The sequence below is a fragment of the Mus musculus genome, chromosome 12 (assembly GCF_000001635.26).
Source record: "Mus musculus strain C57BL/6J chromosome 12, GRCm38.p6 C57BL/6J".
In the NCBI taxonomy this organism is placed as follows: Eukaryota; Metazoa; Chordata; class Mammalia; order Rodentia; family Muridae; genus Mus; species Mus musculus.
The window spans coordinates 111,255,683-111,278,443 of record NC_000078.6 but is presented as its reverse complement, the minus strand read 5'-3'; the positions used below and the strand labels follow the sequence as shown (position 1 = coordinate 111,278,443).

Genomic DNA, 22,761 nt, shown 5'->3' with positions numbered 1-22,761 from the left:
CAGGTGTCATGAAAGTCAACATGATTCTAGAGAGAAAAGATGTGTTCTAAAACTATACTACGGATTTGTGAGGTTGTAGTTTTCATTTTTTTTTTAAAGATTTATTTATTTATTATATCTAAGTACACTGTAGCTGTCTTCAGTCACTCCAGAAGAGGGCGCTAGATCTCGTTACAGATGGTTGTGAGCCACCATGTGGTTGCTGGGATTTGAACTCTGGACCTTCGGAAGAGCAGTCGGGTGCTCTTACCCACGGAGCCATCTCACCAGCCCCCCCTTTTTGTTTTGTTTTGTTTTTTTGTTTGTTTGGGTTTTTTTTGTTTTTTTTTTAAAGATTTATTTATTATTATATATGAGTACACTTCAGACACACCAGAAGAGGGCATCAGATCTCATTGCAGATGGTTGTGAGCCACCATGTGGTTGCTGGGATTTGAACTCCGGGACCCTTGGAAGAGCAGTCAGTGCTCTTAATCGCTGAGCCATCTCTCCAGCCCCCTTCATTTTTTAAAAATAATTATTTTATGTATATGAGTACACTGTAGCTGTCTTCAGACACACACCAGAAGAGGGCATCAGATCCCATTACAGATGGTTGTGAGCCACCATGTGGTTGCTGGGATTTGAACTCAGGACCGCTGGAAGAGTAGTCAGTGCTCTTAACCACTGAGCCATCTCTCCAGCCCAAGTTTTCTTTTCTTTCCTTTTCTTTCTTTTTTTTCCTTTTCTTTTTCTCCCCCCTCCCCCAGGGTTTCTCTGTGTAGCCCTGGCTGTCCTGGAACTCACTCTGTAGACCAGGCTGGCCTCGAACTCAGAAATCCACCTGCCTCTGCCTCCCAAGTGCTGGTATTAAAGGCATGTGCCACCACTGCCTGGCAAAGATTTATTTATTTATATGTAAGTACACTGTAGCTGTCTTCAGACACACCAGAAGAGAGCATACCATCTCATTAAAGATGGTTGTGAGCTACCATGTGGTTTCTGGGCCTCTGGAAGTGCTTTTAACTGCTGAGCCAACTCTCTAGCTCTCTCACTTTTTTAAAAAAGACTGGTTTTTATGTGTTGAGTGTTTTGCCTGCATGTACGTATGTGCACTCCTTGTGTGCTGTGCCTGAGGAACCCAGATCCCCTGGAAAAGTAGTTATAGTTGACTGTGAGCTGCCATGTAGGTGCTGGGAACCAAAGCCTGAGCCTCTGCCAGGGCAGCACTCACAGGTGCCCTCAACCTGTGAGCCATCTCTCCAGCCTCTGTGGTTGTTAAGGTTTTTTTCTTTCTACCTCTAGACTAGAATCCATCTTAAATCCTTGCATGAGTCGAGTTGCCAATCTAATTTCCTTTCGTCCTTTTTTTGAGGGGTGTGTGCATGCATGTATGTGTGTTCAGGAATACACAGGTGCACGTGTGCATGTGGGCATGTGGGGCAGAAGACCTTCCTCTGCAGCTCACAGAGACTGGACTGGCAGCCTCCTGCCCCCGGGGCTGAGATACACACTGGTTCTCCATGCCTGGGGTTTTTATGTGCGATCTGCAACTCAAACTGCTCCTCCCACCTGCAAGGCAAGTTATTGAGAGGCTTGCACTGTAGGCTAGGCTGTCCTCAAACTCCTGATCCCCCTGCCTCCATCGCTAGCAGTGGAATTATAGGTATGCACCACCACGCCTAACACTGATCCAACTTTTCCCCCCACAACATTACTAAGAACTGGAGCTGCTGTTTCTGAACACTAAGCTAAAGCTGGACACACTGAGATGACCAGAGGGGTCAAGTTCCTGTCCCTGCGGCTAGCCCCTATAACCAGAGATAGCAGATGCCAACTGGAATGTTCTGACAGGAGGCGGGGCTCGATTCCAGGGAGACTGAACCTGGCAGTGAGCTGACACTGCTTAAAGGTCACCAAACCTAGCCAGGTCAACAACCGGGACAGGTCCACCCCAGCATCAACGGCCATTTGAAGCTGCTGAGTCAGGGAGTCATATGTAAAGCCCCAGCTAATCCTGGAGGCTGAGACAGAGAGATATCTGAGCCCAAAAGTTTAATGCCTTCCTAGAGTACATGGTGAGACGCTCACCTCAAAACAAAACACTGCGCCCGAATGGTAACAGCACTTGCGGCGTGGGTCTGAGGACCAGAGTTCAGATCTCCATCGCTCAAGTAAAGCAAGGTTACAAGTAGGACCAGGCTATCAAGTTAAAAAACAAACAAGCAACTCTTTATTGGGCAAGGTAAGTCTGTCCTTGCCACCAGGAGAGAAGTCACGGTCTCCGAGGGGGTGAACAGTCCACAGGTTAGAAGCCTAGTACCCTTCTAGCAGGTCAGGCCTCTGCCTCTGCCTCCCCAGCAAAGAGTGGGTTAACGAAGCAGCCGAACTTGGTATCAATGTCCAAGATGTCCACCTTCTGAGCTGAGTCAGGTAGCTCGACCGAAGGCTGTGGAGTCACAAGGTCAGAGGGCTCACGATCCCAAGTACCAGTCCCCGGGAGCGCCCTCTCCCCCAAGCTTCTTCCCACAGTCTCACCTGCTGCTTGAAGACAATCGCGTCGAAAATCGGATTTCGGAAACCCAGCGGCAGCCCAGCCGATACGGGCTCAGCGTCTTCATGCCTTCTCCACCTGCAGGAAGTGGGCGCAGGTGAACCCCTGGGGCAGCCCGGCTGGCCTCTCTGGGAGCCTGCCTTCAGGAGGGGCCAGCATACCTGAGCCTTCCGCTGCGGTGCAGCAGAAGGAGCACGGTCCCCAGCAGAGCCAGCAGCACCAAGGCCGCCACGCCGCCCGCCAGCCCGGCACCGGACGAGCTCTGATTCAGCTCTGAGTCTGCCGTCATAGGCTTGCCGGACTGCCGCAGGGTCGCCGACACGATACCGAGCACGCTGCCTGCAAGGAGACGGACTCAGCGGGGCCCGGGAACCCCGGGGTCAGTGAGGGGAGGGAGGGCGCGGAGGGGCGGACTCACCTTGTGCCACCGCGTCCTGGAGGAGCGCGTGGCCCAGCTGCCCCGCCGCGCCGGTCGCGTGCTCGGTCTCCACCAGCACCACCTGGATCTCGGTGTGGGCGTCGCGCAGCACCTTGGACACAGCCACCTGCAGGCCCTGGTACTGGGGCTGCGGAGGGAGGGGGTTGGTCCGGACTCTGTCATCCGACCAAGCGGGACGGTAGAGTCGGGGCTCAGCTGCCAGCAGCCGGCCCCCGGCGTGTGGCTTCCTTACCTGCTTCAGGAAGAGGTCCAGCAGCCGCGCTCGGTACCGCTCCAGGTCAAATGTGGGGTCGTGGGTCAACGACACGATAGCTCCTGGGACAGGAGGACAGGTTAACGTCACGGACCCCAGCAGGAGAGGGAAGCCCACCGGAAGCGCGTTCCAGGGCGGCGGGAGGGGGACGCTCACCGCAGAGGTCACAGCATTGTCCTTGAGGCAGTAGGGGGTCCTGGCAGGCGGCCTGGGGACAGCGGCCGCCCAAGGGCTGCAGCAGAGACGCGCAGATCCACGGCAGCATCTGGGTGGGGGCACGGAGGTGAACGCAGGAAAGCGCAGCGGCAGCCACGCGCCTCAGCGTGGCCGGGGCCGGCCCTCGCGCTGTGCCCGGTCAAGACTCACTCACCTCGGCGTTGCCACAGACGCAGCCCGACGCGTCGGTGCAAGCTTGGGACCCCACTCTCAGCGCGCCCGACCCGTGGAAGCGCAGGCGGCCCTCGCGGGACGCCAGGAAAGCAGTCAGGTCCTCGTCGCGCGAGAACGTCTGCGGGTGGTGGCATCACCAGCGGCCAGGAGAGCGAGGAGAGAGTCTGAGTGCGCGGGCCCACGCGCGCAGCTGCAGGGTGCCGCGGGGACGCGCACAGGGGATGGGACCCCAGCCCTCCCGTGCCTGCTCACCTGGCCCACTGCCGAGACGCTGCGAACGTGCACCGGGTTGGGGCCTGGGCCAAGCGCCACGCGGAAAGATCCATCGCGCGGGAAGAGGACGTCGTCGTAGCTGCAGGGCACGCGCTCGGCGTCCACGGAGAAGAGCCCGGGCGCCTGAGTCCCGGAGCTCCAGAGGTGCGGGTCAAGCCAGGAGAAGCGATCGGGATTGCGGAAGAGCAACGGGGCGCCTGTGTCACCGCGCACCAACCCACTGAGACCTGCTCCGCCTAGTGCTCCCGCGCCCCGCATTCTATAAGCCCCGCCCCTCTAACCACGCCCCGAGAGCGGGGTTCCGAGCCATGCCCATCTTTCTCACCAGGGTTACAAGCTGGGTCCGAGTCGCCTCCTGCAGCGCTGAGTGCAGCTCCCGAGGCCAGGACCAACTCCCCGTCCAGAGGCAGGAGCTGTGGAAAGCGCAGGGTGAGGTGGCGCATGGTCCGGGCACGCACTTCGACCAACTAACACCTCCAGGGCACAAGGGAAAACCCAAGCTGCGACCTTGGTGGGGAGCTAAGTGAAGTCAGGGCCCGGGAACCTTAACGTGGCTGAGGCTAACAGGAAACCCAGCTAGGTCTCACCAGGGAAAGAAAAGAGAAGGCACACCGGGCACATGAGCCAGGGCGAAAGGACCCCCAACTGAGCTGTAGAGGCGACTTGGAGGATCACATCTGACGCTAAGGAGCAGGGCACAGCTGAGAGCCTGGGAATCCATGGAGCACTTGGGGCGGGAGGTGACATTGCCAGCACCCATCACTTGGAGAAAGTATAAGACAAGGTCTCCCGGGTCTTAGAAGCCAGACTTTAAAATATATCCATTTGCCACTGGGGAAGCGGCTTCAGTTTCAGAGAGAGGGACGCAGGAGAAGGAAGGACATCTAAGAGTGATTTTAGCTAGTTTCGAGGCTCCACTACGGGATCATCTCACCGTTCAAATCCAGTTCTGAGCTAGGACTGTGCTGTGCGGAAGGGAAAGACTGATCCGACACTATTTCCTGGTTCCCCAAGCCTCGGGACCTCATCCCTCCATCTTTGTCCCAGAGCTTAGGGAGACGGGGCCACGGGAGCTGCTCCTCACAGGGCCATCAGGTACCAGTCATCACCCACAGCCCAGGCTCTTGTCCCCACTTGGCCTTGCTAGAGCTTCAGACCTGTCCAAAGGCTCACCCTAGACAGAGGAGATGACATAGGCCAGGTACACCCACGCCAAGGGACTCCACCCACGGGTGGGAACAGACATGATGTATTGTAAGCACAGTGGCACCTCAGGATGGGCGCTCTCTCTCTCTCTCTCTCTCTCTCTCTCTCTCACACACACACACACACACACACACACACACACACACACACACCATGTGAATGGAATGTATTCTTATAAAGAACAGGGCTGGGGTAGAACTCGGGGATGGAACACCTACCTACCTAGCATTTGTGAGACCCTGGGTTCTGTCCCTAGCATCACAATAAACGAACAGAACGGAAGAGGAAATAAGACGAGATTGTAGAAAGCTACCCCACTAGGGACCTAGCACTAGTAGATAAACACCAGGCCTGGTCTAGCTGTGGGTGTTCAGTGACAGGTGGCCACATCCAGGCTCCACAGAAGACGGCAGAGGAGTCCAGGGGAAGGGTGGACATCCAAGTACCAAATTACTGTCTGAGGGAGGCTGAGGCAGAGACATGAAACAATGGGGAGAGCTTTCCAGACCTGAGCTTGGGAAAGCAGACTTCAGCGGAAGCGCCAGCAAGCAGAACCTAATCCACACATGCAGGTATGCTTGATATCAAAGACAGAGACTATCCCAGCTTCCAAGATATGAACAGACAATAAATGGCTGGAGCCATGGCCCACTGGTTAAGGTTCAAGACTGCTCTTACAAAGAATGCAGGCTCCCGGTCCACATGGTGGCTCACAACCGGCTGTGATCTGGCGCCCCCTTCTGGCCTCTAGTGGTTCTGCGTGCACAAGTTGCTTGGAGGATGCTAGTCTTTTTTTGGAGAATTGGAACAGAAGGTGGAACTCCCATGTCATCCCGTTAGGAAATTAGCAAAAGGAAGAGCCAGGCGTGGTGGCGCACGCCTTTAATCCCAGCACTTGGGAGGCAGAGGCAGGCGGATTTCTGAGTTCGAGGCCAGCCTGGTCTACGGAGTGAGTTTCAGGACAGCCAGAGCTACACAGAGAAACACAGTCTAGAAAAACCAAAAGAAAAGGAATTAAGGAAGAAAGGAAGAGAGAGAGAGAGTTCATTCTTAGCTCCAACCACAGGGTCTGAACTAGGGTCTCGGGACCATCAGCCTTTATTTATAAAGCACATAGCCTTAGCATGAGGGGAGGCAGGGGCTGTTTAACCTCTTGCTCCTCACCCTCCGGCTAGCTGGGCCACTGGTAGCTTGTTAACATGGCCTCCAGGAAGGGAAGGGCAGGCACGTTTCCCAGAGCCCACCCTGCACTTAGATACTGTGGGGGAGGGGACAGTGGAGCTGGACTGGGAGACCCCACGTACTCTCTGATGTCCTTTCCCAGAGATTGTCTCTACCCAGAGGCTCCATGGCGGCGCACGACCCAGGGCCAGCCATGCCCGCTGAGGCCACAGCCCCGAGCCTTACCATATCCGAGATGGCGTGACTGTCTCGTACCAGGACCGACACCATCTGCAGCAAGAGGTGGCGTTAGGCGCGAGGCTGACCGACCTCCCCACCTCCAGTTCATCCCCTCAACCCCCCACCAAGGTACCTTGTCCGCCGGGAACTGAACCGCATCTCCCGCGCACGGGGTCCGGTTCTGGTTCCAGTTGGAGGCAGTATCGAAGGAGGTATTGGGGACCCAAAGTTTGTAGGCGGCCCGAGTCATTGCTAAAGAAAGGAAGGCTGAGTGTCGCCTTCTGGGAAGGCGACTTTCCAAAGAGGCGCGGCAGAGGTGCACACAGCGCAAGGCGGTCAGGCCCCACCGCGGCGTTCTCAGGCGCACTCTTAGCTGATCTACAGAACCCGCGCAAACATGCCCTTCTCCTCCCTCGGAACGTCGTCTCTATTCACAGCACTCTGACTGCCCGGGGGGGGGGGGGTCGGAGGGGAATCGGCCCTTAGGAAAGAGCTCTGGCGGGAAGCTCACTGGGGCAGAGAGGGGTCCCAGAGCCCGGAGTTGGCGACCCTGTCCCGATTGTGCACAGAGGAGGCGCCAGGGGCTGGGAGGTCCACGGGAATAGGCTGCGGTTTCTCCACTTCCTGGGCTTTGGAAACTTTACCAACCCACGCCAGAGGACCGGGAAATTGAGGCAGGCTGCCAACGCCACCTCCATATCCCAACCTCTCCTGCGATCGCGACCCTTCCTAGAGAAACCTCAGCCTCAATCAAGGTCCAGACCCAGGGGGACACGGGGCCTACCACAGAGCTGCAGCCACAGCAGGACCCGGCCCAGAGCACCCATCTCTCCGCCGAGGCTCTCACAGATGCGGACTTCGCTCCGAGGGCCCCACGTGACCGGGCGGGGCTGAGGGACAGGGGGCGCCCAGATGTTACACATTTACCTTGGGATCGCCCAGCTGTCTCCTGAGGGCCCTTGGAGGAATCTTCTCAGCGGCTTTAGCATCTGCCCTTTAGGACCCAGGACCCTGGGTACCCAATAAGAGGGTGTCGTCCTGACTTTCCCGGTGACACGGTGTGGAGGTGGCCAAGAACCCTGGAACTCAGCCATCTTTGCCCATCTTCTCCAGGCCTGAAGTCTTAGCCTGGGTGTGTGCTCTGCAGGGATTGTGTGGGTTGCAGAACAGACCGGAAGGGATGTCAAAGGCGCGTGAAGGTCCTGGAAGAGAACAAAGAGAGCTAAGGCAGAGAGTGACGTGCCTGGGTAGGCTGGCCATGAAGGCAGGTTAGAGGTGACAGGCAGGGTGCACGATGAATGGAGAATCACCAGTGAGAGAAATGACGGGTGGGCCAGTCACCAAACGGTGGTGGCAGTGGCTTGAGGAGGGCTTCTGTGAGTACATCATTGACAGTGGCACCTGGTGTTGGATGTTAAATTCCTGATAGCAATGGGGATGACAGTGGCTGGAGAGTGACTGGGCTAATGGTAGAGGGTGGCTCACTGATAGCTGTGGATGAGTGGGTAGGGGACAGTGGGTGGTGGCTGGGTGGGAGTGATGGCAGCTGTAGACATGACTAGGTTGTGTGTGTGGGGGGGAAGAGTGGACCGGAAGGGATGTCTGGTGGATGGCAGACTGAGGATGCTGGGAAAGTGGGGTGAAGATGCTGGTGGGGTCCATCTGCAAGGAGTGTTGGCTGAGGTAACAGGAAGGTCGAGGAGAGGTAACAGATTTTATGTGGGATGAGTGGAAACAGACAGTAGATGAGGCGGGTCCCTTGGCAGGGCCGGAAAGAGGATGGAGATCGGGCAAACGGGGTAATGAGAGGCTACCCCAGGCAAGAAGCTTCCCAGCCCAGAGGTCAACATGTCACTCGGGAGTTGTCTCTTGTCATCCAGCCCCGCCCAGTCACATGTCCCTGTGGGGCAAAAATGGATGCCTGAAGAAGATACCAGGGAGGAGTGTGGGTGAACTGTGGGCAGATGAGGTTTGGTTGGTGGGTTGCATGGTGTGACTTCACAGCCAGCTTAGCAGGTTCACCCCAGACACACCTCTGGCTGTGGCTGTGAAGGTCTCTCCAGACACTGATCGGGCCAGACCTGCACTGACTGTGGAAAGTCTTCCTCTCTGCTTCCTGAGCCATACCACAGCGCGATGTGTATGACATACCAGTATGACCAGCCGCCTCATGCCCTCCCTGCCGTCTCCTCCAACTGTAAGCCCAAACACACTTTTCTTTCCTGAGGCCACCTTTGCCAGGTGTTTTGCCACAGTAGGGGTGTTAGAGGAATCACCTTGGGGTCAAGTTTGTGGTAACGGATGGATGGATGCTGTGACGTCTGTCTGGTGATGGTACACTTGTGAATGGTGGACGGATGTGCGGGTGATGGGAGGCAGAGTTGGAGGGATTGTACAGAGGCAGGAATTAAGTGTTGAGGGAAGTTTGCTCTTGGCCTCCAGCTAGGTCAGGCACAAAGGAGACTCTTGGAGGTCACATTCTTCTTGTCTGTTGTTTTATTCCTGAAGAGGAAGCACTGTCACAGACTGGGCTCTGGCTTTCACTGTTGAGCCAGTTTGACCCATGGGACACAAGTGCTAGGTGGGTGTCCCCATGGTGGTCACATGGGAAGGGCAGTCAGTCAGAGTACCTGGGCAAAGAGGCTTCCCATAAGAAACAGCTTGGAACAACAGCAGAAGGAAGAGTTTACAGCTGCCGTGGCCGGGACCAGGAGCAGGCAGGGTGTCTAGAGAAAGCCCTTGGGGATGAATATGAGCCCGACACACGTGGGCACACACTTGTGGTCAGGACCTTCACAGGAAGTAGAAGAAATGCAGACCCTATGGAGTAACTAGTAGTACAGGCGTACTCCTTGGGTAAGGATGGAGCCAGGGGCTTGGCAGTTGCTCAGTTTTGGCTTGACTGGCATCTTGAGTCAACTTATCTGTACATGGGCAACCTTCTTGTGCCAGGGAAGCCATATCCCTCACTAGGCCACTGAAACAGTCACCAGGAGGTTTTCCACTGGTTCATTCAAACTGCATAAAGAATGCTATAGCCCATTTATTTTGTTCTTGGCCATTACAGTTCATGTCCTACCTCTTGGGGTTGTGGGAACCCTGGATGACAGCCCCGTAGTGCTGTGGGGAGGGTAGGCAAGGGGCAGGTAGACAAGGATATCTGCTGAATGAAAAAGCCCACCAAGGCACTGAGGCAGGGGCATGGATGGCACAGGAAGTTGGGGAGGAGCTAAAAGGGGGCAGGCACATTGTTCCTGGGGCTGAGTTGGATATAAATTCTGAGGTGGGGTGTGCAGGAGAGTGTGAATTGGATAGGTTGGGAGCTAGTAACACTTTGAGGTTCAAATGCAGGGAGCAGCTGCTAACCCTCTCAGCCCCGGTTCATTCTTTCGACTGCAGAGTGGGTGCCAGAGTCTGTTACCCCTTCCTGTGTAGGCGAGACAGCTGCCTTCTCCATTTTGGGCAGTGGGAGAGGATAGTGGGCAGGTAGAGGCCCCCGGAAGCCCTGGGCTGAGAGATGTCAGTCAATAAATCACTAGCCTCAGGATGGGAAGCCAGCAGCCTGTCCTTTTCTCTCATGGCTAGTTGTCACCTCCTGTCCCTCTGCCTTGAGACCGGAAGGCCATAGGTCAGGGGATGCCACAGCTGGAGGCCAGGCTTCCAGACTCCAGGCTTGAATACTCTTTGTTCCTCCATGGGTGGGGCCCCTGCAGGGACAAGGGCTGGCTGCATGGCTAGTGGTATCCCAGTGAGCAGCAGCTCCAGGGCAGGTCCTGTTATCTGGTCACCCACAGTGTGGGTGGGACAGCTGTGGCTGAGCCCCAAATTCCACAGCTAGGGGGCACCCAGGTGGAGGCTTTTGGAGCTCAGTGCCTGGTATGCTCCACCTCAGGGGGTCTGCAGTGCCTGCCACCCCATGAACTGAAGCACCACAGGGTGGAAGTGCAGGGTCCAGAGGTCCAAGGCTACCAGAGGATTCACCCGACCTGGGACCTTGGGAACAGATGCTATCTGGCCCCGGACTGAAACCCTTATAGGTATGGGTGTGTCTGCACGCTTGTGATATCCCTACTCCAGAGGTCACGCCCTGTCAGTTTCTAGAGTTCCCTGGGTTCCACTATCCATGGCCCTGGGCCAGGCTCACAGGTATCTCCCATTCATCTTCAGCTGTGGGCTCAGGGTTCTGCTGAAGGTGGCCCTCAGTGCTTAGGGGAGAAGTCACTGTGACAGGGTCTGGGCAGGACCTGGAAGGTGGCCCTCTTGCTCAGCTCTGAATTCTCCAGGGGTTTTTAAAAATGAGCTGTGTTGGATTATATCATTCTACCGTCCATTTCCTAGAAAGGGGAACAGCAGACTTCCCGGTCTCCAATGCTCCCATTTGTGGTTCTAGTACCGTTAGCATCCTGCAGAGCAGCAGGGGGCTGGAGGCAGCAACCATCCACAGGACAGAGTGCAGTGGAGCCAGACAGCCCAGGGCCTGCCTTCCCCTCCAAGCCTCACGCTCCCAATCTAAGACAAACCTTTCAGAACTCAGGCTCCCTGGCAGGGCACAGCATGCATTTGTATCCAGCTCTGGTACTTGTGGGCCTGGTTCCCCTCTGTGTTCAGTTCTTCACCCTGGACCAAGCCACATATTCTGGTGGGCTACAGACAAGACCTGGGGTGACAGGAGCAAGAGGCCTTGCTCAAAACCTTCTGGTATCTCAGAATGGTGTCCCCAGGTGGCTGTCACCCAGGCACTTGTGAGAACGGCTGGAGGAGGCCCACCTGCAGGAACAGACCACAGCCAGAGAGCCGGACTCTTGAATCAGCTTTATTTTCCTCTAATAGACACTTGAGCATTACAAAATTCTGCATTCTACAGTCTTACAAACTTTATTATTAGCAGCAGAACAGAAACATCGCAAGACCTCAAAACACAAATAAATACCAAATGAAACCTTACATGTAACACACGGTAAACAAAACACGAAACATCATAATGCTATCAGGAGATGAGGCGTGCTGCTAACTCCTGGTGACATGATTATTGCTGAGCAATAATTCACACTGTCTCAGTTTCTTAGAAGAGCATTAGAACACGGGACGCTAATCACTGGTCACGATCACTTGGACTGTCAAGATGGGGCCTCACAGCGAGCGGTTACTACAGACGGCATGTGTCAAAACAGGCAGATTAAAAATACGGTCAAATGAGAGATTGGCCTTCTTTGGTCTTTGTTTTTTGGGTAATAGAACTGAACACGAGAGGTGTGCCATCAGAGATAAGAACGGAACTTTAGAACAGTCTGCAGCTGTCTGCACTGACCCCAACCTACTCAGTCAGAGCGCCCACAGATTCTTAGGGAATCCTTGGGAGGAAGGCCGGCTTTTGTGTTTTCCAATTAGGTCATTTATTTGCCTTTGAAGGTTTTCTTAAGTGACTAAGGGGATTAGGGGTGCACGCTGGTCGCCACTGACTATGGAGTGGCACAGTGACCTGGGCTTGTAACCTCCTTTCCACAGTGAGCTCACAGGACAGACTCCAGACGTGGTGCGGTTAGGGAATTGGATCATACCCGCTGCTTGGGTGCTGGGGCATGCTCAGCTGTAGGGCTGGCTTTGGTGTGGGTCACTGCCTTGCCTGCCTACCTAGTAATGGTGCCCAAGCAGACAACAGGCTAGGATAGGTCCAGGTTGGGGGATGGGCTCCTGGACGCCACAGTCCTCGTGGCTAGCAGCAGCAGCCGGGGTGGGAGAGCTGGCAACGGCTGGGTCACTTGCCAATGATCACCTCACCTGATCAGACCCCCGTGGGCACATTTGAGCTTGGAGAAAACAGCTGCTATGGGTGTGCAAATAGAAGATAGAGTCTTGGTCTGAGGAGATTCGAGAGTCAGACCCTCATTTGTCACACACACTCAGGACATGATGGCATGAAGCCCACACTAGCTCTTCTGGATTGAAAGTAAAAAAATAGTCCCCTAAGCACCATCAAGCCCTTCTCTATTCACTGATGCTCCCAAGCAGAGGGATGTATGGGAGAGTGAGGACTGACCAACCCTGTCACCTGTCGGGGGAAATGCCTTGGCCAGGTACAAAAGTCCCTGCAATGCATGGCAGTGCACAGGGGGAGGGGCAGCAAGGGCCATGCTGCTGACCCTGGCACTCCCCCTGGTCTCCTCTTGGGCCGGCAGGAGTGGTCCACCTAGGACCCCGTTACTTGGCGTGCCCAGACATCCTCATCTTTGCTGGATGCTGTCCACTGGTTGCCAGGTCTGCCGTGGGTGACTGCTATGTATACTGTTCAGTTAATGTCAGGCCCAAGATAGCAGGCATGAGGTCCCAACTCCTGGTGGGACAGGGGCTGACTAAGGAGGGATGGGAAGGTGGCTAGCTATCCACAGGGGGCTGACAGCTAGGTTCTCATGAGGCTGACCACATATTTCAAAGGGATCTGGTGGGGGTGGGTCTGAAGGCCCTGCTGGAGGCTGCCCAGTCCTTGGAATAAACGGGAAAAGAGCAGAGAAAGAAAGGAGGCGGACGGTGGCTGTAAGCAGACACCTCCCTCAGCTCATGGCTGTGCTGTCTGACTGTTGTGCTGTCTTAGGGACATGGCGCCATCTGTGCACAGGCTACTTTAGAAAGGAAGAGGATGCGGACCCTCTCACAGCCCTTTGCTTCCTGGAATGCTGGGCATGGGCTCTGCTCTCCTGTGTGAGCCCAGCTCACACTCAGTGTGTTACACTCATTCACAGTCTCACCCATCCCTCTCACACGCGGCCTACATGTGTGGCCTCCGCTGGCTCTGTCTATCCCCAAGAGGTGAAGGAGGCTCGGCCAGGGCACCCCAGGCTACCTTCTTCTCCCTGACCAACGAAGGTGGAAGGCCCTGGGTTGTTACTGACACAAGCTTTCAGCTATTCACAAAAAACTGCAGGCTGGGCCTCAGGACACACTGCTAGTTAGTGGCTGCCATCTTCCCAGGGTCAGCTGTGAGCAGGTACAAACACCACCCCGGCAAGCAGGAGTTGTATCCAATTTCCCCACAGAGGCCATGCAACTACCGGCCTCTTAAAAGATGAGCACTTGACACTTTTGCACAGCCAGGTACACACGCCGCATGACACCCCATACTTCTCATGGCCAGGACCCTGTGATATGGTGAGGGCTAGCTGCTAGGACTGGTAGCCACAGCTATGCTGAGACCACAGCCCAACAATGCCCCACACCCCCGGGTGGTGAGCACCAAGGAATGCTGAGATGGAGCAGAGCAAGGCACACCCAGGCAGGACGCAGCCTGCTCCACACCTCCCAGGAGATGCCCTTCACACACTGAGACAGGGCACAGAGGGGCAAGCTTGCCCACTATTCTACAGTTACCGAGAAATGCAATAGACACAACACACTACAGGAAGCTGTGACATTGTTCAGGGCCCTCATCCCAGGGGAGCAGTCACTTACTTTACACACACCCTACAGGCACGGGGGAAGCCAGGAGGGCCACCTCGCATAGGAAGGAGCCTTGACCAAGTCTCACTAAAAGGGAGGACGGGCCCGAGGACATGTCAGGGTCACCCTCATACAAGGGTCTGAAACTAAGGACAGACATGCTTTTTGTCAGACACGATGCTGCTGGCCTACACCTGTTGATACTGCACTGATTTCTCTGAAGGGGGGAGCTACAGGGATGGCCCCGTTGCTGACATCTGGCCACAGAAAAGCTTCCTGAAGCCAGCCAAGGACTGCTGGGTGTTCCCCCCAACTCCAGGTCTTTGGGGGAGGAACCCTGGTGACAGGCCTAGAGGAAGAGGAGGGCACCTTTGAAAGAACTTGAGCTCTGCGGTCTTTCCTTGTGGGCAGAACCAAGGTTGCTGACTTACCCCAAAGCAATCCCAGCATAATGGAGAGAAGCGGGGAGCAGAGGACAAACCAAACGCTTCAGCCATGGAAGGGCAGGGTGAGTGCTCGAAACCAAGAGGTCGCTCATGGAAGCACGGGGACAGGTGTGCGAGAGGAGGGCACTTCCAGCAGGCACTGGGGCGAAGGCACACCCAGGACAGATGGCAGCACCAGAGACAAGGTGGGCTACCGGGCACCAACCCAGCTGTCCCCGTGCGACCATGGGGAGAGCCCAGAGGCAGGCAGTCTGAAGCGCAGGCCCAGCTGGCCAATTGTGGGCGCGCCTTTTGGGCAAGTGGCACAGATGTGGTGGTTTGCACACATTGGTTTTGCCTAAGAAGCACCTGTCGCGTGTAGCACCCATCAGTGTAGAGCACCGTGAAGTGTGGTGCATAGCAAAAGGGGCACCGGGGCAGGGCTCCAGGCTTCTCATCACAGTGGGAACAGTGAGCTGAGAGGGCGGGCCTCTGCACTCACAGGCTGGGCATCAGCTGGCTGCCCTCCTCACAGGGAGGCCAGGGTTGCTGCTGCCAGCCCGGGCAGGCCCCAGACCAGTGGTCTCGGGAACGCTTGGGACTAGGGCACTTCTCCTTCATGCTGTGGGGATTTCAGGGCCCTTGCAGAGACCTGGAAGGGTGTGGCTTCTGCTCACACCTCCCTCCCTTGGAGTGGGACTGAGCTGCTCTTAGGGGCCTACGGTTGGAATCTGTGAATATTTAGCAGCAGAGGCTTCAAGAGCTGCCAATGGAGGCCTGGCATCCCCAGGCAGGTTCAGAGTTGCCTGAGGGCCCTGGCAGAGACAAAGTTCTGGTGGTGGAGAGAGATCTGGTTAAACTGACACTTTCTAGAACCATGGTGAACGCAAACCCAGGGACAAGAAGCAGCATGTCACATCTAAGGCACAAGTACCGTATGCCACCATCTCTGAGCACGGATGTTGCTTTCGGAGCGCGCTAGCCGGATGCAGCAGTATGACAGGATGGGATGCTCGCTGGGGCCTCCTGCCTGCGGCACGGGTCACCTGCCTATCCCCGGACACCGACACTGGAGACCAAGGCTGGTGCTGTCAGCAACAGAGCTTGTCTAAACATGGGGCAGAATTGTAAAAACCTATAGGATTTTGTTTAGAACTCCAAAGTTCAACTAATGCCCTATTTTAGGGTGAAAACAATTGTTAAGTCTGAAATGATGCACAGCATCCATGAGCATTGTCCCTCTCATAGTCATTGTGAAGTAGTGTCACTAACTACGACAGATATCGAAGGGTTACATTTCTAACGAGAAATAACAGCAGGTTCAATATTCTCTTTCCTATCACAAGTGATAACCAGTGTTTGATATTTTACATTTTCTTCCAAGAAATATCAGTCTATCAACGTTTTAAAACAAAATGTTTGCAGTAACAATTATTTGTAGAACTTTAAATTAAAAATGACTTCTGAATTTAGAGACCTTCTGCCTACTCAGGGTCTTCTGACAAACAAATTATTAAAACAGAGACCAGATGAGGCCTTAAAAATAGACAATATACTATATTTGAAACAAGATTGCACTCTTGAATTTTAGGATGAGTATATGGGGATTGTGTTATGATTTCATAAGTTCTCCTCGTAGGTTAACATGCTGACACATCCAGCTACCCCCACATGTGTTCTCTTTTTGGTGTTTAAGTTAAGGAAGAAAAATCATGTTTCTTTTTAGCATATATGTTCCCACCTTAATTAACTAGATCTTTTAAAATGAAAATGAAAACCTTCTCTGACAGCAGTATTTATCTTGTTGATGGATAAATAATCCTTCAGAGTGGGTGTGGCTAGTCTATTAGAAAATCCGTTGGGGTCTGTTTTCACATGTGGCTCTCCTGCCAGCCACTCGACCTCCTTCTCCTCCTCCGGCTGCTTCCTCTGTCCCACAAGGTCCTTTCTGAGGGCGAGGACCTCCGTGAAGACACTAGCTCACCCCCCCAGAGGAGTTACCTTCTGCTGAATCCACCGCCCTGCTTTCTTGTCAGGGGTCAGGCAGATCCGAGGTATCCACTATGACCTTAATAAAGATTGTATCATCTTTAATATACGTCCCGTTCTCTAGAACAGTTTGGGCGACAAAGACTGGGCAGCCAGAGGCGATATTCATCTCTCCGGTGGGTTTCTTGAAGCTGCTGCTGTTGGGGTCAGGCTTGAACGCATCTCCCAGATGACGGCGAGAGGACCCCTGATCCATCAGCATAAGTGTCACTTTCTGCTTGAACGGCCATGGCAACAGAGCATCATATTCTCCACGCATAATGACAAAAAACAGCGACAAGTGTGTCCCTTTCCCCATTCCGTCCCCATTCAGGTAGACCCTGGCACACATCTTATAGCCAAAATAACCTGTGTAGAAAGGCTGGCTGTAGAGAGACAGGGTCTTCCCCATGACGGCCTCCTGCTTCCGGCGCTTGTAGTCACGGATCTTCCAGATCAGCACCCCGTTGTAGCTGGCGGTCTCGAGGACCTGGAACCGCAGGTCCATGTCGGCCAAGCGGATGTCATGAACACTCAACATCTGGTCATGCCGGCTCAGCTGGGACTCCAGCAAGCCTGTCATAGGCAAGAAAACATTTGGCAAACAAACGAGACATGAAAACGTCGGAGCACACCTGCACCGGTGTCTGGAACACCAGTCCACAGACACCACTGTGAGTGCAGAGGGTGGGCATATGCAAAGCAGGCACGGCGTGGGGCATCTGTGTTGAATCTTTCCTCCCCTCTTCTCTGGTCGTCACAAGGTACCAATCGCCAGGCCACAGCTGTCAGAGTCTGACTACCTACTTGCTGTGTTTCCTGCCCTATAGTCCTGGCCTCCTCAGGGACAAAGGCTCTGAATCCACGCTGTCTCCTCTTCTATCCTAAGCACACACTTCCATCTGTTTAATCCACCCCTACTCCCTAATCCTCCCATGAAAACAAACCATCACTGCTCATTCAGGCTCAAAGCCACAGGTACGCATCTGCTCGCAATGCCAGAAATACTTGGGCAACACTAGGCTGCCTATTTCCCCTGCCTGGTCTGCTCCTGTCTCCAGGCTCTCAGGGTGTGTCAGTGGTACCCTGACCAATACACCTTGACATCCTCATGTCCTGCGGGTCACCTGTAGTCTAGCCAAGCTGGGCCTCATGCAGAAGGACAAATCTAAGTGAAAACTGCCCCTACTAGAGGCCTCCCAGCATGCACCACCTGTGCCTGGGAGCAGCTGCCCGACCACAGGCCCGCTCACCTGTGTTGCGAGCCGCCTGCCCCGCACTTTTGTCTACGCTCTCCAGCTCAGTCACTCGGTTCTGGAGGGACTCCACACTGCTCTTCATGCTGTCCGCTTCCTCCCAGTTCTGCCGGAAGGGACGGATCTCCTTGTCCAGTTCTTTCAGTTTCTCTGCTTGGCTGTCGATTACCCGCTTCCAGACCAAAGGGGTTAAGGATAAAAGCCAGTCAGACTCTGAGCACGCTGTGCTGTCACCCCAAATGCAAGCTGGAGCTGTCATCCCCGTGCGGTACCCACTGGCTGAGACCCACCCGCCTCCTGGGAGTCTCTGGGGATAGGAACTTCTGTAGAACAGAGTGAAGCTGTTAACAGCCAGATGGAGACCTGTTTCACGTAAGAGTCCCGGCAGTGTGACACCCCTTCCAGCCTGCATTTGTGTTTCAAGTCACCAGGAGAAGGGCTGGATGGATCAGATGAAAGGGGACGACACCCAACACCACAGTGTGCACATGGCCCAGAGTAGTCATTTCCCTGCCCATAGCTCTTAAACGGCTTCCCCAACTTAAGCCATTTCTGGGATGGCCAAACTGCCTGTTTGTCACATAACTGCAGTCAGACATCACATCAATGTCATACACTCTCCTTTCAGAACCCTGGCTGTGACCATATCCTCACACTCGCAGATGTCATCTCCCTGTCACCTCGGGTACCATAGAAGGCCAATGGGACTGAGGTCAAAGTCTCATCTGACTAGTGAGGATTCTCAGGGCACAAGACCTCTGGCCCCTATCAATCAGAGGTTAGGATGAGGGAGTCACAATGATGACCTGGCACCATCTGCTTGTCCTGCTGCCTGGCTCATGACAGAATGTTTCTGTCCTGTGACTAGAGGGGGACCTTAGAACTGTGCCAAGGACCAGGGAAACAAAGAGCTCCCTCTATCCTTCCTCTACCAGAGACTCTGGGTATTAGTGGCCAGAGAGGGCCTAGCCCATGAGAGTAAGTTCTACACTCAGGGGCACCAGGATATATGTCCTGACACTGGCCTGCCAACAGCAAGAGCCAGTTCTGCACTGTCTTAACTAAGTAACTCAGAAGAGCTTTTTATAGAAACACACCATCCTACCTGTGATGGTACCAGAGACTGGTGCTCCAGTTGGGTGTTAAAGGGCTGTGTGTTCCCGTGACAGTAATGGGGAGAGTCCTGTGCTCCAGCCTGACTGTCTCCCTGAGATGGAGTCAAGCACCTGAAGTTTCCGTTCATGCAAAGACTCTATAAGAGCTGCAGAGGCAGTAGAATAGCTCTGAAGTCGCTGGTCACACAGGGTGCTCAGGGCACAGCCTACCGCCTTCACTTCTTTTGGAAGTCTGTATTTGAAATGCTGGGTTTCTGTATCTTTGTTGGCTGTGACCAACCAGGAAGGAATGAAGGAGGCAGGTCTGGAGTCCTTCACAGAGCACAAGGCTAACCTGAATCTCCCCGTTCTTTTCAAGAAGCCTGACACTGATATTTCAGAAGGATTGGGAGGTGGGGGGCAAGGAGATGGCTCGGCACGTAAGATTACTTACTGTGCCAACACAAATCTCAGAGATCATGAAAAGGGTTGGAGATGGCTGTATGTTACTTGTTACCCAGCTTTGTAGGGCTTTCTGGCCACCAGCGTAGCTCCCATTTGATGAGAGACCCTTTCTCAAAGGAATACGGTAGAGTGACAGACCAGGACACTTGACATCTTCTTCCACCCTCTGGGCATACATATGTGTATATACATGTGCACATATACACCCCCCACAGACATATGTGTATATACATGTGCACATATACACCACCCACAGACATAGCATAGATAAGGTCTTCAATTTTAAAAAACCTGCTATGTAGATATCTTTATTTTATTTTTGGTTGTAAGCCTAGCCTTAATGGCTGAGCCACCTTTCCACCCCCATGTCTATTTATTTTATTTTATTTTATTTTTTTTTTTGAAAGATTTATTTATTTATTATATGTAAGTACACTGTAGCTGTCTTCAGACACTCCAGAAGAGGGAGTCAGATCTTGTTACGGATGGTTGTGAGCCACCATGTGGTTGCTGGGATTTGAACTCCGGACCTTCGGAAGAGCAGTCGGGTGCTCCTACCCACTGAGCCATCTCACCAGCCCCGTCTATTTATTTTAAACAAGAATGTATACCCAGAGGGATATTTGACTCCATAAGAACTGTTCTCTGTGGGCCAATTGTACTGACTTTAACGACCCACAGTTTGGTGTCCCTGAATGCACTGCCCCCATAAAGCCAACTGTCACGGGCACTGGTAAGAAAGAAAAGCACGGCCATGGTATGAGAGGTGGTGTTTGCTTAAAGGGCCAGCGAGGAAGCCCTGAGTTGCTCCTCCCCAACAGCTGGTGACATGCATAGGAGGGGACAGGGCCACTGCACTGGCTGTGAAGCTCTCTCAACTAGTACGGGGCATCGCGTTGGTGTTTGCTAGCCCACTCAGAGACCAGGGCATGCACTCTGTGTGCAGGTACATGCTCCACACAGTGGGCTCCCCACACAACTAGGGGAGCATCCTGGCAAGGGACTGTGCTGTTTTTCAGAGAGACCCTTCATTGCATAAACAAGAGTGTCAAAGCAGAGTACAGGTCTGTGTCAAGCCTTCTCTGTGACCAGCCAATGACCGAGTGCTTGGGACACTTGGTGATCTGAGCCACCAGTGTGTCTATAAATGCGCAGCCTACGTGCAGCGTGGGGTTCAGTTACAGCTTCAGAAGCTGGGAAGCAACTGCCTCACACACAAGAAATAACCCCAACTCAGGCCTGTTCTCAGGGCCTCAGATGACCAGCTGCATACACTACAACTTCAGGACTCTGGTGACTGTCCTCTGCTGTCCCTTGTCACCTTCAGGTCACTAGGCTCTGGCCGCACAAGCCTGTTCAGTGAGAGTGTGGCTGTGGCTGCTCACCAGAGTGAGGCCCATGGCATGAACCTCTGGGTCATTCAGCAACTGGCAGCAGCACGTGTGGCTCAGCTCAGGACTCGGCGCTGCTTCCCTTCCCTTCCCACCCCTTCTCTGAGGCGGGGATCACACTACGCTGTTCAAACTCAAGAGGTCCTCCCGCCTCAGCCTCTCAAATAGCCAGGACTACACAAAAAACCTGTCTTTTTGCTCTTTCAGTGTGTGTGTGTGACCGCACATATACAGGAGTCAGTTATCCCCTTCTACCATGGGTTCTGAGGACTGAACTTAAGGTGTCAGCTGTATCGACAAGCACCTTTACCCACTAAGCCACTTCTCAGCACACACACATATTCTCTCTGTCTGTCTCTCTGCCTCCCTTCCTCTCCTCTTCCCACCCCCCAATATCCCTTAAAGTGTTCAAGATGGAACCCAGTGCCTTAGGCATGCTAGGTAAACTCACTACCACTGAACTATATACTCAGCCCTTTTAGTTTTGAGACAGGGTGTCACTAAATTGCCCTGTTAGCCTTGGATTCTTCATCCAGGCAATACTTTAGTTTAATGATTTATTTTATTTCTTAAAAAGATTTATTTATTTATTATATGTAAGTACACTGTAGCTATCTTCAGACACCCCAGAAGAGGGCATCAGATCTCATTACGGATGGTTGTGAGCCACCATGTGGTTGCTGCAATTTGAATTCAGGACCTCTGGAAGAGCAGTCAGTGTTCTTAACCACTGAGCCATCTCTCCAGCCCCTAATGATTTATTTTTATTTTATGTGCATTAGTGTTTTGCCCACATATATGCTGTATGAGTGTTGGCTTCCTTGGAACTGGAGTTAAAGACAACTGTGAACTGCTATGTGGGTGCTGAAAACTGAACCCTGGTCCTCTGGAAGAGCAGCCAATGCTCTCAACTGCTGAGCCATCTCTCCAACCCCACAGCTACCATTTTTGATAAAGAAAAGATGGTTTGCTAGGTTTGGGGGAAAGCTCTGTAATCTCTCCTCTTCTCTTTTTTCTTATTTTTTAAGACAGGGTTTCTCTGTGTAGCCTTGGCAGTCCTGGAACTCACTCTGAAGACCAGGCTGTCCTTGAACTCAGAGATCCGCCTGTCTCTGCCTCCTGAGTACCAGGATTAGAGGCGTGCACCACCATACCTGGCTTTGTAATGTCAGCTACTTTTTTGTTTTGTTTTTTTGTTTTTTTGAGACAGGTTTTCTCTGTGTAGCCCTGGCTGCCCTGGAACTCACTTTGTAGACCAGGCTGTCCTCGAACTCAGAAATCTGCCTGCCTCTGCCTCCCAAGTGCTAGGAATAAGGTGTGCGCCACCACCACCCAGCATAATGCCAGCTACTAAAGAGGCTGAGGAAAGGGGATCACAGGTTCAAGGCCAGCCCAGGCTATGACATGTTGATGGCCAGTCTAGGCAACTTAGTGCAGCCCTGTCTCAAAATACAAAGTAAACAGAAGTGTATTTTAGCCTGTTCAAGGACCTGGGTTCAATCCCAGCACTTGGAGTGGTTGGGGGTTCAAAACCTAGACTAACACCTTTTCTTTTTTTTTTAGTGTGTGTGTTCTTTAAAATTCTATTAAGAGACGATCCTTCAGGCTCAGTCAGTTCAAGTGCTACAAAGCTCACTGCCGGAAGACCTGTATTTGATCTCTGGAGCTCACATGTTGGAAAGAGAACTAAAGAGATCTGCAGAACTCCCTCTGACCCCCACCCTCTGACCCCCATACGTACACTGTGGCACATGTGTACCTTGCCACACAATGGAATGAAAATACTAAAAAAGACAAAGAACAACACTTCCTGGGCCAGCAAAACGCACAACAGTATCAAAAGTACAAAACTGTACAAAAGTATCAATTCTACTTCCTTTAACCCTTTCAGCACCACATTCCTGCTGTGACCATGGAGGCCAGGAGAGAGCACCAGAGTCCCTGGAAATGGAGTTACAGACACCATGCGGGTTCTGTGAGTCAAACCTCTCTCTGTCCTCTGAAAGAGCAGCAGTGCTCTTAGTTACAGAAGTAACTGTCCGGCCCTGCAAAGGTTTATGCGTCTGCTGTTTGGGGGTATTTCCGGATTATTATCTGAAATAAAGTTGGAATGTGTGTGGGAAACTCAGAACCGAGCAGTCTGGCTTGATTTCACCCCAGTCCTTGGCACACAAGT

General features: G+C 53.4%; 2 protein-coding genes and 1 long non-coding RNA gene across 13 annotated transcripts in view; 1 reads left to right on the top strand and 2 right to left on the bottom strand.

The window, feature by feature from the left end:
- Positions 1-2,017: 2,017 nt before the first annotated feature.
- On the bottom strand, positions 2,018-7,348 carry Amn (amnionless). Of its 2 annotated transcripts, NM_033603.3 has the most exons (12): positions 7,280-7,348; positions 6,629-6,747; positions 6,502-6,546; positions 4,214-4,301; positions 3,868-4,085; positions 3,596-3,733; positions 3,382-3,490; positions 3,205-3,287; positions 2,952-3,099; positions 2,695-2,872; positions 2,518-2,611; positions 2,018-2,428 (listed from the first exon to the last, which is right to left on the bottom strand). In NM_033603.3, the coding sequence occupies exons 1-12, from the start codon at positions 7,320-7,322 to the stop codon at positions 2,315-2,317; spliced, it is 1,377 nt and encodes a 458-aa protein (NP_291081.2). In that variant the 5' UTR covers positions 7,323-7,348; the 3' UTR covers positions 2,018-2,314. The 2 variants fall into 2 exon arrangements, with proteins under 2 accessions (NP_291081.2, XP_030102865.1); XM_030247005.1 differs by lacking the exons at positions 6,502-6,546; positions 6,629-6,747; positions 7,280-7,348 and adding an exon at positions 4,476-4,647 and having other exon boundaries at positions 2,185-2,428.
- Gm51960 lies at positions 4,708-9,537 on the top strand. Of its 2 annotated transcripts, XR_003950150.1 has the most exons (3): positions 4,708-5,666; positions 6,419-6,624; positions 7,229-9,537. It is a non-coding gene; the product is annotated as a predicted gene, 51960 (long non-coding RNA). The 2 variants fall into 2 exon arrangements; XR_003950149.1 differs by having other exon boundaries at positions 6,419-9,537.
- A 1,751-nt stretch (positions 9,538-11,288) lies between these two features.
- The window catches only part of Traf3 (TNF receptor-associated factor 3), a 100,835-nt gene continuing 89,362 nt past the window's right edge, over positions 11,289-22,761 (bottom strand). For 6 of the 9 annotated variants that reach the window (XM_006515801.3, XM_006515798.3, XM_006515802.3 and 3 more), the window contains 2 exons: positions 17,633-17,807; positions 11,290-16,955 (listed from right to left, as the gene is read on the bottom strand). In XM_006515801.3, the coding sequence (XP_006515864.1) occupies positions 16,384-16,955; positions 17,633-17,807 (747 nt within the window). In that variant the 3' untranslated portion in view covers positions 11,290-16,383. Of the gene's footprint in view, positions 16,956-17,632; positions 17,808-22,761 lie in introns of all 9 variants that reach the window. The other 3 variants (NM_011632.3, NM_001364364.1, NM_001286122.1) reach the window with 1 other exon arrangement.

Bases quoted from the DNA above. Each gene is read 5' to 3' on its own strand.
- Amn (NM_033603.3), bottom strand. From the start codon at position 7,322: ATGGGTGCTCTGGGCCGGGTCCTGCTGTGGCTGCAGCTCTGTG. The intron at 6,547-6,628 runs GTACCTTGGTGG...CTCTTGCTGCAG, and splicing joins TTCAGTTCCCGGCGGACAAG to ATGGTGTCGGTCCTGGTACG. The intron at 4,086-4,213 runs GTGAGAAAGATG...GCGGTGACACAG, and splicing joins GGACCCAGCTTGTAACCCTG to GCGCCCCGTTGCTCTTCCGC.